This window comes from Ipomoea nil, unplaced genomic scaffold (assembly GCF_001879475.1).
Source record: "Ipomoea nil cultivar Tokyo-kokei standard unplaced genomic scaffold, Asagao_1.1 scaffold0688, whole genome shotgun sequence".
Lineage (NCBI taxonomy): Eukaryota > Viridiplantae > Streptophyta > Magnoliopsida > Solanales > Convolvulaceae > Ipomoea > Ipomoea nil.
Window position 1 is genome coordinate 3,908,168 of NW_017617116.1, and position 15,349 is coordinate 3,923,516.

The window sequence follows — 15,349 nt, forward strand, 5'->3', positions numbered from 1 at the left end:
GGGAACTACACTATGAACATATGGGGGTGTTTGGTTGGATGGAAAACATTTTCCATGGAAAATGTTTTCTTCAAAGTGAAGGAAAATGTTGGTTTATGTTGTTTGGTTGGATGGAAAACATTTTTTATTGGAAAATGGATTCCTCAAAGTTGAGGAAAATGAATTCTTTGAAAAAGGGTGGGATTTTGTTTTCCACAAGGATTGGGAAGAAAAATAGTATGAGTGTACCATTTTACCCTTATGAAAATTTCTTAATTACATAGATACCTATTTATTCATTCATATTTTTAAAGGCATATTGGACTTTATATTCATTATTTTTTATTTTTCTAAACTCAACCAAACAATAGAATTCATATTCCCAGTAATTTCATTTCCACCAACCAAACAATTGAATCAATTTTCCTAAAAAAATTTTCCATGGAATTTCAATTCCATTTCCCTTTAAATATTTTCCAGCGAACCAAACGAGGTGATATAGTTCTATTACAACCTATCACATGGGTTATTCCCTAGCAAACTTGGAAAATGGAACGAGGTGATATAGTTCTATTACAACCTATCACATGGGTTATTCCCTAGCAAACTTGGAAAATGCCCCTACCACCATATCTGCCTTTTTGCTTCATTATGCCCCCATTATCGACCCAACTCGAGGTTGTTTCTTTGTCATATGCTCAGCACCATTTTGACATCTCTAAACTCATTAAACCCTCTTGATTTCACCTACAAACCAGTCCTAATAACTTGAAATATTAAAGCTTATGTGCAATAATTGTTTTCATTTTTTCAAGGTATAAGGGTCAAATAGGCCTTTTTATTATTCATAGTTCAATTAACACATTGGTCTAAAAAAATGTATAACCAAACACATTAATTCATGTATGCACCTGCTTCTAAAATGGGGTAAATGAAGAACAAACTGACAAAAACTGGTGTGTTTCACATCTGTTTTAATTGTAGAAGAAAAAAAAAAGTAGGATCACAACAACAAGAAAGACCTCACTAGCATTGTTTACATGCTTTTTTCCAAACAAATAACAGACAAAAATTAAAACTGTTTTCCACTATTTCTGACAACAGATATGAATAGCTAACACCAAAAGTAGGGCCACAACAACATCACTAAACGCTTCAACTTTTTCCAAATATATGTATCCTTACACTAAATTTAACACTTAAACAAAAATACAACATACGACAACAAACACCATTATAGAAGTCAAAACTTAAATACAAACACAACCGAAGCTAAACTTACATTCTTGCTCGCCTTCACTTTGCTATGAATTCGAAGAGCACTTTGAGCTTTAATTGTCAATGCTATACAACCGTCGAGAGGTATTGGTTTAGAAATTCAGAAATTAATACTGAATCTATTTGACTCATCTGCATTTTTAAAATCCTATTAATTTTGCCATCAAATATTGTGACTTTGGAATCTTAATTTGACAACCAAATGGAGAAAGCTAAGGAAGAATTCATTTGACAATGCATACATGAATTGAATCAATAATAATAATTATTATTATTATTAATCTATCCTTAAAATATAATATAATTATCAAAAGTAGTAATTAAAGCGGGTTAAGTGTCGAACCATTGAGGCGGGTCGGATACTTGAACGTGAAAACCTGAAACTGATCCGCAACCCACTCACAAGTTGAGCAGTCATAGGATAGTACCGTACCATCGCACTAGCGACTAGCCAAGTAATAATTGCTTGCACTCTCCTCTCCAGTCCAGACTTGTTTCGTCTTCGATTCTCTCTCGGATCGTCTGGTTCGTTCCCGCAACTTCTAAACCCCGTCTTCCCCCAATTTTGATCTGTTTAGGGTAGCGAAGCCATAATTCTACGAGTTTTATGGAATCTGTATGTGTTTGTCTGCGTACTGTTGGTAGATATCGCTTTTCGTATGGATTTTTGTGCTGAATTTCTGTTATGTTTTGTGATTTGAGATCAAGGATAAGTGCGCAACTATCATTTTCTCCATCCGAAGCAATTTATGTGGATAGTTTATAGGTTTTTGTTTTTAGATGCTCAATTTGCTTTGGATTGCTTAATTGTTGCCTTCACCAAGAGTGTTGGAGGTTCGTTTGATGAATAAAGGATACTCTGTGTTGAGTTTAGTTGTGTCCTAACTCCTAAGTATAATGTGGTTGTATGGAATTGATGATGCAATATTGAACAGAATAGAAACCGCCCCTTTCGAGAATTTGTGTTAGCACCTAGGACTTTAAATGGCCAATAATATGGGGTTGGATATGTGATGGATGAAATTTTAGGATGGGCCAATTGATGGCAATTTGCAAAATAATTATCCAGCTGAGGTGGTAAACTTTTCTGACCGTATTTGTGAAATGGGTACCTTTTGCTCTTTTTGTAAGTTTAATGAACGCCCATAAACTTTTGAAATGTCTAGTTTATGGGCCACTAATCTAGTGGACTCATACCATCCGTTTCAAATAGGATTTTTCCCGTGGACACGAGCAATCCAACCCGTAGGATTTCCTCTTCCTATTCTTACTTCTGTAGGTTTCCCCATAAATCTGCCAAAACTTTAATCATATCTTACCATTTCTTCAGAATTGTCTTGCTAATAGATTGATGTGAGTGTCCTACTATAGCACGACACGTTGCTTCAATGGCTCTATATGAAAGATGACCAGCTCTACAACTTTTAGTGCTATATCTTCTAAAATCAAGTCGTGTACCGTCTGTTTTGCAACCCTACTACATCTGCCTTTATGATATTTACTATATTTCGTACATTTTGGATATAGCACGTCCCTTTATTATTATTATTATTATTATTATTTTTTTTTTTTTTTTTTTTTTTTTTTTACTAAATGAAATCCATACTTTTACACCTGAGATTTCGTAACCAGTTGATAATTCTGCAGGAGCCTATTCTATTTTCTGGTTAAATACATTACGACATGTTTTAACTTACTTTCCGGATTCAGTTCTAGCTATTTCTGCGCCATTCAATTGACCTGAACAACATATACGGATCCCCTCCATCCCCATTTTCATTACTATTGGAATATCCTTCTCTATTTTACTAAAAATGGAACAAAATATTCTTGTTTTCTTCCTCATTTGAAAAGAAATGTCTTGAGCAATTGGAGAAGCACTTTGATAATCAGATTTGATCTTGACTGATTCAATTAAGGTATTAGTGAATGTTCTATTAAACAACAAAGCTCATCACGGGTTCCATAAGAAATTACTAATTGAATTGCTTGCAATTGGATGGGTTTCAAGCTCATTTTTGTAGATAGTTGTTCCATTTCCTTAAGGTTTCCTCCCATATACTGAGTATTATGTAAACTTTATGTTGTATAGTCCTGTGAATTCAACTTTATCTTGCTTCGTACTGCAGGCTAAAAACATCATTTCCATGTGTTATCAGTAACACACTAGCACCTTACCTACTGTTGCCTTGCAATCCAAAACACGTATCCACTTTCAAATGTCAATCTGTGTTTACTTATGTAATTTATTTTCTTTTCTAGAGAAAGGTCTTTACTAGGGAGCTTATACTTTTATTGCTGAAGAGGAGATGCAAGGTCAGGAGGGGCAGACAACTGATGCTGAGATTGAAATCTCAGCATCTGCTCAAGCATCTGAAGTTGATGATTGGACAAAATTTGGGGATAATGATATTATGCAGCAGCATTCTGTTATTCGGGCTGAGGAAGCTGAGAAGCTTCCGTTTGTAGGTGATAAGGTAAGAGCAACTGCTAATATGGAAGCATAATTTTTTTGTTCCTGACTAATACCACTGTGTATATGGTTAAAGATGTGAATGCAAACTATCTTACCTGCAATTTCCATCCTTATATTCCAATCTTTCCTCTATGCTGTGTGCATTAGAGTGGATTTTAAAAAAATTTCTGTTCCTGTATAAAATGAATATACTACATGACATATCTTTTGTAACTCTTTCTGCATGCACTTCTCTGGTGATTTTGTTAATAATATCATTAGTTGTAATGCATGGCATGTCAATTACAGGAACCTCTGTTATCGTTGGAGGCTGAATATCAATCAGGAAGTCCAATTCTATTGCAGAAGATAAAGGTTTATTTTCTATTTGTGTGTTCTAAGTTTCTTCAATTCTTCACGATGCATTTGCATTGCTAAATGGTATTGAACATTTATACAGGTTCTGAGTGAACAATATAATTCCATCAGAAGAACACGTGGGGATGGAAACTGCTTTTTCCGAAGCTTCATGTTTGCTTACCTTGTATGTTATAAAGTTATTGTTTTGCAATGTAGGGCTTCTATATATGAACCTATTTCTGTTAGCCCTATTAGGCTGCTAAAAGATCATCTGCTGACAAATGAAGGAACATATTTTGGAAGCACAAGACCAAAAAGAAGTTGAGCGTATAAAAGTCAATGTGGAGGAATGCAGAAAAACACTTCAAAGTCTGGGCTATGCAGAATTTACGTTTGAAGATTTTTTTGCGGTACTCATTTCATCCTATTTGATATGTTGAGTCGTTTATAGTTATGACCGCCTGTTGATTTTATAGACCTAACCATGCCTGATGCATTAAACACCCAAAAACATGTAAGTTTAGTTTGTGGATGATCTCTGGATAGATGATTTCCTCCCTTCTATAAACTGCCATGGTAATTTTCATACTTTAGTTTGCATGGTGTCACCCTCCATTAATTCCCACATGGCCATTGTTTAGCTTTTCATTTTCTGCTCAATGTCTTTTCTTATTGTGTAAACTTTATAATTCTGCTATTTCATATTTTGTGCGCAAAATTATAGTTATTCATCGAGCAACTTGATAGTGTTCTTCAAAGCAGCGAAGCTTCCATAAGGTTTGAATGTAACTTTTTCTTCTTCTCATAATTTTGCATTTGTTAACTGTCATGAAATTGCTTTTCTTTGGATTGTTGAGTATTTTGAAGAGTATGCTCTGATTTATATGTTTATTTATTTATTTTTGCTTATTGCAGCCATGATGAACTCCTACAAAGATGCCGTGACCAATCAGTCTCTGACTATAGTAAGCTTCATTTAAACACCCTTGTGTTAGCATTCTATAGTAACGATTTCTACAATATACTTTATTCTGTCCTAAAACTGCTTCTTGTTCAGTTGTAATGTTCTTCAGATTTGTGACCTCTGGTGAGATAAAGAAACGCTCAGAGTTTTTTGAGCCGTTTATACTAGGATTATCAAATGCTTCGGTGGAACAGGTTAGATTTTTATGACTTGTTTACTGTTTGTTATTTTTATTTCCTGAATACATGAATATAGACCAAAGTGCAATTATACAATGTGTAGCATGCTAAAATGTTATTTCTGATTTTTTGACTTAATTGAGCATATTGGTAACACCCATGTTCAATTAACATTTGCTCTTGTAATTTGGAAGTTTCACGTTTTTCATTTCTGCTATAAAATTGTAGGAATCCTTCCTACTTTTACATCTATACTTTCCACTAACGTCTCTCTTGCTCTCTTTTGTTGAGCATAGTTTTGCAAGTCTTCGGTAGAACCAATGGGTGAAGAGAGTGATCATGTGCACATTACAGCCTTGTCAGATGCCTTGGGTGTTCCAATCCGTGTTGTGTATCTTGATCGCAGCTCATGTGAAAACAGTGGGGTTAGTGTAAACCACCATGACTTCGTTCCTGTCAACCATGGCATCCCCAGTGCTGATAATGGTGATTCCAAGACCCAGGCCCCAGCTCCTCCATTTATTACCTTGCTATACCGACCAGGTCATTATGACATTCTGTACCCTAAATGACAGACACATGTTAACTAACATGTGCCCCGGTTGACTGGATTTTCATTGCAATAGATGTTACTTTGTAGTTTGATGATCTGTGAGAACAATTTGTGAGTTTGAAACCTGGACCATGTACATTTCTTGTTATTTGACTGACTGCTTGTGCCAATACCTTACATCAATAACCACTAACCATCCATGTATCACCCCACCCCAACCAGTTGTAAGTGTAGCTGTATCTTACTATCTTCATACACATATTCTGGACAGTATGACTATTATGTTAGGCACTCTATAAGAGACCCATTACAAACTTGTCCTTTGCTGTGTTTTCAAGTTACTACTGTACTACCTATTTGCATCAACTGTTTGTAGGATGTAGGAAAAATCTGCTGTCTGTAAACCAGAGCAGGGTTTGAAGTCCCCAAGGGAAAAAAGGGCAATGGAAATCTAAATAACTAGGGGGGGTTTGAAGGGTAATTGCATTGTGACAACTTCTCAACCAATATGGTTGGCGTGGTGGTTCAGCACCTCGTCCCTTAAGCATGAGGTTGGGGGTTCAATCCCCTACCACTTAGTGTGCTGACCGTAGGGACGGGGGATTAGTCTTCTGGCTATCGGCTAGAGGGATACCTTTGGGCAACCAAAAAAAAAAAATTGTGACAACTTCTCACTTGGGTTGTAACATTGCTTACATTTCATAGCGTGAATCTTAACTTTAAAGTTAGAAGAAGATATGGAATAATCTTGTAGGAAATATTGCATATGGTCCTTATGAAAAGCACTTAGTTTGTCATTATTATAAATTGTTATTAATGTTTTAGAGATGGTGAGTAATTTGTTATTATAACTTAACTGGCTTGAATTATTGTATTGAATAATATATACATATAATTGTAGTTTTGTAAAAGGAACAACTTAAATTTTGTATCATATAACAATAGAATTTTAAAGTTTGATAATTTAATAGTAAACCTTTGTTTGTGACAATTGTATTTAATTATATTGGCCATCTCTAAAACTAATGAACTTCACTAATTTAAGTACTAGTTAATGGCTATAATGTTTGAATTTTATTATTTTTCCGAGTACATGTTTAAGTTTTATTTTATTTATTATATGTAGAATGCTAAAATTTAGTTGAATGAAGTATGATATTTTAATACATTAGCAAGGTCAAGATAGGTTGATTATTTAGATATTTTTCAACTACAAAATTTTTCTTAAAAGTATATTATGCATACACTAAAGTGAACCAATAGTCTAATGTGGAACGTGGTTTATTTTACAATATAGATCCTTTTTTTTTTTTTTAATACTACTGACTCTGTTACAATATAGAACAGAATCTACCAAGATTGAAACTATCGGCGACAAAGTAGGAATGTAATAATACAGGTGGGAATTAACAACACGCAAAATTGAGAACACGGAAGAAAGGTCGTACCACGAAAAGTATATAAAATTAGAAAGAAATGGTACATCATCAAATGTTACGCAACAAAAGAAAAATTGTTTCCACAATGCTCTCTGGCTTCTGTTGGCAGGCGAAAATGCCAGAGGAATTAGGCTATGGGAAAGTCAAAACCAACCTTACCCACCCTCTTACAACCCCTGTACATAATACACATACATCATCATAATAATAATCCGGAGTAATAAGCAATTAGTACTTCTAAATTCTTCAAAACTTTTGAAGCTCAACTGTTTGCTCCTAGGGATCGCCTCAGTATCCGAAACAAATGGGTAGGAATGCTGATTGGTCTCATACAATTCGGGTGTTACGCAAAGAAACAGAAAGTACCACCAAGTAACGACTACTATTGTCTTCTTGCTTTTCTGCTTTCCGCTGACCAACCCTCTGATATACATAAGAAAATCGGATGGGGGGATGTAATCCATGTGCCCTCATTCCTAAAGGCTAAAGGGTTAGCTTAGCGCCAACAAAATCGAAGCAGCCTGTTTAGTTTGACTCATTTAAAGAGACTGAAGATGAATCACCACTGGACTCCCCATTGCCTGGGCTTGTGTGACTTCCTTGGTTGTTTTCTTCACTTGTGCCAATTCTGCCCTTTCCAGGTCTTGACCTGACATTAACACCCATGGGGAAGGGCACCTGCCGAGAAACAGTATATGAGAATGAGAGATTATCCCGTCTTCAAGCATATACAGTGTAAATACACATTTCTTTCACACAAATATCCTAGTAGGTAGTAGCACTACATATAACTATATGCTAAGGGGAAAACATTGGTAATTGATCATGAACACATTGGATAGAAGGCCGAAACCTTCAACTTTAGAAAGCAGGTAGAGCATATAACCATGCTAGGCTGCTAGGGTGAATTTTCAGATTAATACAGTAATTCTAGGCCAAACCCTATTCTCAAACAGATCTTATTTGAAGTAACAAGTAACAACCAATGGGATAGTTCACGTCATCAGTGAAAAAAAAAATAAAATTATCTACTCAATACCTTAATAATTATTCGTTGTCATAACTTACATAAATAGATTAAGATGGTTTAAACATCTTCAACATAGGCCCATGGGTATGCTGGATAAGGGCAAGTAATAATGTGATAGTACTAGGAGATAGCCAAGAAAGAGGGAGACTTAGATTGTCAAAAAGACATTTTAGTACATGATGATGCTACGCTTCAATGAGAGTTCAATGAACAAAACAAACAGAATTCATATAGACTCAATTAGATCACAATTCAATACCCATATTTCAACTTTACGTTCCTTTTGAGCTTCTTATCCTCTAAGTTGAAGAAAAAGTCTAAACACAAAAGCACAAGCTTGTGTGTAAAGATCTATGGTCATACACTCATACCTGATCACCTGCATTGGGACCATCAGTATGGAAAAGTATGGGCCGACATCGTTTATCTTCATTCATCAAGCTAGAATTCTGAAAGTGAGCAATGAGGGCAGCTTTTCCCTGGATGCGAGCATACGCAAGTGATGCAACCTTTTCACTATTGAATTTCTCCCACTTTTTTCCATTAATTGACTGCCAGACCAACAATTTATATCTTGTATAAACAAATGGTACTAGGGAACAGAAAGAAAGAATAAGATCATAGCAATCATTTAGTGAGGGTTGGAGGGAAGCATACTTGATAAAATGGAATAATCAGCGAAGGATCAGTCATATTGATAAATGCATAACCCACATTGCATTTGTTCTGCAACAAATATGAAAACCAATTTGTTGTAATAGAGTGATGGAAATTGTAGCAACTTTAGTAGATACCATATAAAAGAATTTCCTTCAATGGTTAATATTTAATATACTTGCCTTAAAATCAATGGGTAAATAGATAAAATCATAACTTCCTCTGTGGCGTTCATCAATTGCTGCCAAAAGCATCTTTGAAGTGTACCTAGAGTTACCATCAGGCGGAGAAAGAAAGATGTTATAAAGCAAGAGCAGTAAAAAGCACATATATTAATGAATCTCTGGAATTCTTGCCACACACAAGTATGCAAAAGAAGGTTTCATAAAGTAGCATTAATCATGAGATGAGTAATAGATGGTGGATCCAGATTCCCTACCAAGTATTACTGTTTAAAAACAATGTGTAAGGTCAACCAAAGATTGAATGAAATTTTCAGGGAGGTTCTACATCACCCATCCTCTTACAACTGTCAATTTTGATCAGTCAATTCACAGCTAGGGAAATAATAACAGCAACAATAATCGATGCCCAAGTTAGTTATAGATCAGTTTAGAAACTAATATATCTACAAATATATGATCTTTGTGCTTCCCATGAAATTATTAGCCAGTTTGTGGACAATAAATATATATATAAAAAAATAAAAAAATAAAAAAAAATAAAAAAGTATGCAAAATAAGTGCACGGTATTAGGCAGTCGCAACATACTTGTTAGGAATGTTCTTTATCATTAATGTCGTCCGCGTATCTTCCCCTCTCATAATTCGGTCAATGTCAAGTTCAAACTGTTTTTTGTTGTCTGTTTGACTCAAAGTGCCTTCACTTCTCCTGCTTCTTGTCCTTCCAGTTGGAGAATCAAATGCATTCATCATAGGAATCATTTGGCCTCTTGAAGGAAACATCATACACCTCTGATGAGGCGAGTGTAATCCAACATTCTTTGAAGGTATTGGCAAGTCCATACAACTTCCATTTCCCGGGGAGAAAATATTATGAGGAACAAACTCTAAAGGCTGTGGTGAATTACCAGAAATCCGCAAACTGCCAAGAGAACCCGGGTGGAAGACAGAAGCATCAGGAGATTCACCTGTGTAAGCTTGTCTTCTATCCCAAAGAGAATGATTGACAGATGGTGCTGATCCCACATGGTGATTGTTTACTGGTAGAAGTGCACTCAGCATATGAGATGGTGTTCCAGGAACACCATGCAATTGTGGGCGTGCAGCACGAATTCCGTTGACAAATGATGGTGAGTTTGGCCACATCATCCTTTGAGGCTGTCGCTGGGGTGAACTACTCCATGCATATGGATTCCCTGGTGTTGGACACCCACCGTTTCCAGTGGGACCAAAAACTGAGCAAGAGAGCATAATTAGCCATGTTCAACATTGTGGTATTCCTTTTCAAATAAAAGTGGTATAGTCCTTGTATTCTCTAATAATTCTTTTGTCAATAGTATTCTCTTTAATAAAATTTATTGAGGGAAAATAGGCATGGGAATAAGAACTAAGAAGATTCTGGTAAGCTCTTTTTATCGCCCATATCCAAATAGGAACTTGTAAAGGCCAGTTACGCTTTAGCAGTGCAACTATTTACTTAACTAGTATTTCCTTTTTCTCTTCTTTCTGTTGCAATTTAAGAACATTTATATGCATATTCACTGACTTTATGAGTCCACAAACTGTTAAACTTAGATTGAACGCTAATAATCCAACGAATAAATATAGAAAATCATTGAAACTTACCACCTTCATTCAAATCAACTGAATGCCCATTTGAGCCAAGTCTAGAATATTGCCGGCTGTCCATCAAATCTGATGACCTGGCATTTATATTTGTGCCAATGCCTCGTGGAGAATTGGAGGGAGTTAAATTGGTTAAACCATCATGATATTTAGGAAGAGAATGAGGGTGACAATTTGGCGTGCCCCTAAACTCAATGTTCATTTGACTCTGCAAGTGGTTGGTCTCACTAAGATTAGATTGGTTACCCACTGATTCCAGCCTTAACAGACTGGGTAAGCTGTTAGGAAAACTTATTGACATCCCATGGCTTAGGGCTTTGTCCATATATTGAGTACAAGGAGCTCCATTTGGCAACTTCACGGCAATATTTGTCCCATTGCCCATGCTAGATTGGATTCCACCAAGTCGATGAGAACCATGTGAGGAATCATCTTCACCTAGGTCCATCCCTCCAACACTGCTAAACAGGTCCAGATCCTCTTCCCCAGTATAGGATCTGTGCACAAAGTCAAGCCCATCTGTCACCCCAGAAAGCAAGTCATCGTCATCAGGGAGAAGATCCCCAATAGCTTGAGCCTCAAGTTCTTCAAGGGATTCCAAAGGTTCCTCTTCCTCATAGTGTGAGGCAGCAGCTGCACCAGCAGAATTTCCATGTAGAAAATTGTTTGTTGATAGTTGCACTGCATTAAAAGTTCCCAAAGTGTCAATAATGTTTACAACTTTTTTTAAGACAATAGAAAACATTTTATAGATCTACCAAGAATCACTTCCTAAATTGAAAATATGACACAATTTAAAAGGTCAGTCACATCAATCACGAATTCATGATAATAGATTGAAGAACTGGCTAGAGAAAGGAAAACTTACAATTTTTACTAAACAGCTCTGATAATGAGCTGGAAAAAAGACCGTTTTCATGTTGAGTCCCCATCATATTTAGTTTGTCACCTTCCGTCGAATATAATGCAGATTCTGTATTGAAAATAGATCTTGTGCCTAGGTCATTATTAAGAGTTCTTGGCAAAGAGTAGCTGGCAGCTTTTTGCAGTCGAATTGCATGCTTTCCAATTGTACCGTTTACCTTCTGCTCTTCTATTGAAGAAGGAGCACCTCCTCTGAATCTTTCATCCGTTTTCAGACCTGTGAAAGGCATTAAGTTAAATGCAAGGCTTCGGAACCTTAAATGAAGAAACTAAATTAAACCAGCCTTAGTTTTAGACCAGAAAAGTGGGGGAAATCTTGAAGAGGCTTCCCTTCATCCCTCGTGAAGTAAATTTATCTTCTTTTTGGGGATACAATAGAGAAGAGGATTACAACAAGTTAAACAAACCTAGAGCCGGCAACATTTGAATTATAACAGCCCTTGTTTGTGAAGATAATTCTAGATAATACAAATCTAAATATGGATTTGAAAAGTTTGAGATATTTACAAATAATAAGAGAATCATGTATTTGTATTTTAAAAAAATAATTTAAAAAATCAGACACTTGTATGTTCAAAAGATACAAATTTATTGTGAATAAATGCATCTAGACAGGTAGACTTGACTGGTAGTTGTACGAAGTTTCTTGCTGATGTTAGATGATAGTACTTCATGCAATGTTGCCTTATTTCAGAGTCTAATTTTTACAGTCCAGTAAGGTGAACTGTGTGGCTCTATCTCTCATCCTTTTTCCCACAGCTCCAAAGTGAAAAGGAAGAAATAGATTTAACTTCTCTCATTAGGAAACATAAAGTCTACCGAACAAAATTAATGTACAAGGAGGGTATAAAAAATGAATAATCAATTTAAAAAATTTCCAGTCTTATTCTTCTAGTTTTGGGAATAACCAACTTGACACATTTGGCATAGAACTTCAAAAATTGAGGTTAGTACTTGAAGACTGATATGAGATAGCAAACAAATTGCATGCATGGGAGGGTGGACTTAAAGAAACATAAATGCTGGGAACAAAGGAAATTGTAAAAGATAGGTGAATCATGCTCAACATTTACATTTATCTGCTTTGGAAATGATGTTCAATGCAGCGAAAGATAGAACCTGGATTTGGCCTAGAATATTACTACTCACCATGGTAATTGGACAGGCTATCTGACTTCAAAAATGAAACAGGCCTCTGCCAATTATGGAAAACGAATAAATTGGTCATCAGAGATTACAATGAGACAGATAATACCCACTGTTACAAGTAAGTTGTACATGCAAGCAGGAGTTGGGAGTACAGACAATGTGTACAACAAGTTCCGTTGTATTAAGGATGTACAGATATGACAAAAAAAAACAAAAAAAAAAGGAATTTCATTATTGCACAAGAAGCCAATACCTCGTCATTAAAACGCATCTCCTCAGAGAAGAAGGACGTTGGAGATAAACTGTGAGGGTCCACCATCTGGGATGGCATTATGCAAAATGGATTCAGAAGGCAGTACTAAGAAGATGAGAAAACTGCGTCTTTGGATTCCACCAGAGCACGTATAAAGTAATCTGTAGGAAAAGTAAAAAAACATCCCAATTCAGTGGTGTTCTGCAATAAGCCAATAAGAATTAAATACAGTTCATTTTCCCAATAAAGTTCAAAAATTGGGCAACAAAAAGTCCTTGATAGCTAAGAGAAGCAAACTAGTTCTGAACATTTAAAAATATCATGCATTTACTATGGAGTAATACATAAATGTGTGTGTCTTAATTCAACTTCACTGAAATGATAACAAACAAGAGCAAATAAAAGACAGTTTCAGTATTAGCCTGCCAAGTTTGGATTTTAGTTCATTCGAATTAGTATTTGCACAACAGTGTTACAAGTGCAGAACATCAAGCTTAAAATACAGTTATTACATCAAATGAGTTTTCAATCACTAATTGACAAAGAATTGCCCTTTTACTTCTCTTTCACTCTTATTTTTGGAATAAGAGTTAATTCGAGTTAGTATTTTCACCATAACAGTTTTACAGGTGCAGAACATTGAGCTTAAAATACAGTCATATATAGCAAATTAGTATTCAATCACTAACTGACAAAGAAATGCCCTTTTTTTCTTCTCTTCCACACTTATTTTTGGAAGCTTCAAAGCAATCAAAATCCAACTTTTTCACCTCTCATGAAATCAAATGCAACTAACCAACTGAAATAAAAACTATAGATCAAGAAGACAGAAATATAAGCTTCAGCAATCAGCACAAACTTAAACTCATAGGAATGAACCGGCGGTCGTGCATTGCAAGTGTCCAAACACACAAAAACTAGCGAACTTCAAATTCAAACACTAGCGATCAATAGATCAAAGGCCAAACATAGAAATGCTGCAAAATTCAGTAGCATAATTTGCAAAAAAAAAAAAAAAATTAAAGCACCAACCTTTTTAGAATTTGAGTACCATCTCTGAGGACACAAAAACACCAGAGATACCGAGAACAAAAAGAACTAAACCAGAAGAGGATTTTCAAAACAAAAAATAGAGAGAGAAAGAGATACAACAGCAAAGCAGATTTTATAGAAAGGCAACGGAGTGAGGCTTAAGAAATCCAGAGAGAGAAAATTCGAATAAATTACGGCATAAGGCAAGGGAAGGACGGGAGATTGAAGAAGAGATCTAGGTTTCTGTGCCGTGCAAGAACCTCCAAAGCTTCGATGCCTTTCTCTCTCCTCTATTTTTCCTGCATTGCACGTTAACCACAGGTAATCTATGAATATATTACACCATCTGAATTTCCTCCCTATAATCTCTCTCCTTTGCAAGCAATCGCTGTCTCTTTCTCCCTCAGAAACTCCTCATCTATCCGGCCGGCCGCTCTGAATTTTCCGGTGAGCGCCGGACGACGGAGCTTCCGAATCCTCGCCCTCTCTCTCTCTCTCCTACCTCTCTTTCTAGAGAGAGAAAAAACCAAATTCAGACATAAATAAATGAAAAGAAAAAATAGAAAATTCGGAGACTGAGTGGCCTTTGATTGGAATTGAAACTGACCACAAAGTACAAAAATTTAAAACGAAAAAAAATTATATATAAAAATAAAAATAAAAAATAAAAAGAAAGAAGAAAATGAGACCGGAGGACTGAAAGGAAGACCAGACTCCGAGAATTTCCGACGAGCTAATCTAACAATCAGAGAAGAGAGAGGAGAGAGAAATACATACTATATATATATATATATATATATATATATATATATATATATAATTAAAAACAAAAAAAATGGAAAAAGAAAAAAGAAAAACTACACGCAACAAACTAATGAAACTATAAGCATGAGAAACGAGGGATGGCCGGTAGCCGTTAAAGTGATTAACAGACGTTAAGTCCTTATCCATTGTAATCAGGTTAGGACAGGCTTGCCGGTTTGTTACATTAAGCAGCTGTCATCATATTATTCATTAATTAATTATGAAAAATGCTACTTTTACCAACGTCTAATATAAATTAATCTCGGAGTAATAAAGTACCAAATCTGTTTCTGATCGAGCAGCATAGTTGTGGCCCTTTAAATAAGATGTATCAGGTTTAAACTCCAGTGTGGGGTATCGAATCTTTGTACTTCAGTAGGTTGATAAAGTATTTATGATGAACAGATACTACATTGTAATAGAGTCAATTGTATTTTTTTAAAAAAAAAGTACCAAATGTTAATTATATTATATGTCATAAAAAA

At 35.5% G+C, this 15,349-nt stretch overlaps 2 protein-coding genes across 4 annotated transcripts; one reads left to right on the plus strand and one right to left on the minus strand.

The window, feature by feature from the left end:
- Window positions 1–1,619: 1,619 nt before the first annotated feature.
- Window positions 1,620–6,078, plus strand: LOC109175875 (ubiquitin thioesterase otubain-like). The gene is made up of 9 exons (XM_019325245.1): window positions 1,620–1,782; window positions 3,520–3,734; window positions 4,022–4,087; window positions 4,173–4,256; window positions 4,360–4,482; window positions 4,797–4,849; window positions 4,988–5,037; window positions 5,130–5,230; window positions 5,512–6,078. Exons 2-9 carry the CDS (start codon window positions 3,567–3,569, stop codon window positions 5,785–5,787), a joined length of 921 nt encoding a protein of 306 aa, XP_019180790.1. The 5' UTR covers window positions 1,620–1,782; window positions 3,520–3,566; the 3' UTR covers window positions 5,788–6,078.
- A 1,135-nt stretch (window positions 6,079–7,213) lies between these two features.
- On the minus strand, window positions 7,214–14,831 carry LOC109175874 (protein MEI2-like 4). 3 transcript variants are annotated; one of them, XM_019325243.1, is made up of 10 exons: window positions 14,061–14,831; window positions 13,029–13,189; window positions 12,776–12,821; window positions 11,571–11,843; window positions 10,706–11,383; window positions 9,666–10,311; window positions 9,077–9,161; window positions 8,895–8,963; window positions 8,609–8,788; window positions 7,214–7,885 (listed from the first exon to the last, which is right to left on the minus strand). In XM_019325243.1, the coding sequence occupies exons 2-10, from the start codon at window positions 13,104–13,106 to the stop codon at window positions 7,733–7,735; spliced, it is 2,208 nt and encodes a 735-aa protein (XP_019180788.1). In that variant the 5' UTR covers window positions 13,107–13,189; window positions 14,061–14,831; the 3' UTR covers window positions 7,214–7,732. The 3 variants fall into 3 exon arrangements, with proteins under 3 accessions (XP_019180788.1, XP_019180787.1, XP_019180789.1); XM_019325242.1 differs by having other exon boundaries at window positions 10,703–11,383; XM_019325244.1 differs by lacking the exons at window positions 12,776–12,821; window positions 14,061–14,831 and having other exon boundaries at window positions 10,703–11,383; window positions 13,029–13,110.
- Between the last annotated feature and the right edge of the window lie 518 nt (window positions 14,832–15,349).

Coding starts and splice junctions, on each gene's coding strand:
- LOC109175874 (XM_019325242.1), bottom strand. CDS start 13,106: ATGCCATCCCAGATGGTGGACCCTCACAGTTTATCTCCAACGTCCTTC. Junction 12,822..13,028: donor AGATGCGTTTTAATGACGAG/GTATTGGCTTCT, acceptor CATAATTGGCAG/AGGCCTGTTTCATTTTTGAA. Junction 8,964..9,076: donor ATTTACCCATTGATTTTAAG/GCAAGTATATTA, acceptor TATTTGTTGCAG/AACAAATGCAATGTGGGTTA.
- LOC109175875 (XM_019325245.1), top strand. CDS start 3,567: ATGCAAGGTCAGGAGGGGCAGACAACTGATGCTGAGATTGAAATCTCA. Junction 4,257..4,359: donor GCTTCATGTTTGCTTACCTT/GTATGTTATAAA, acceptor TGACAAATGAAG/GAACATATTTTGGAAGCACA. Junction 5,231..5,511: donor CAAATGCTTCGGTGGAACAG/GTTAGATTTTTA, acceptor TGTTGAGCATAG/TTTTGCAAGTCTTCGGTAGA.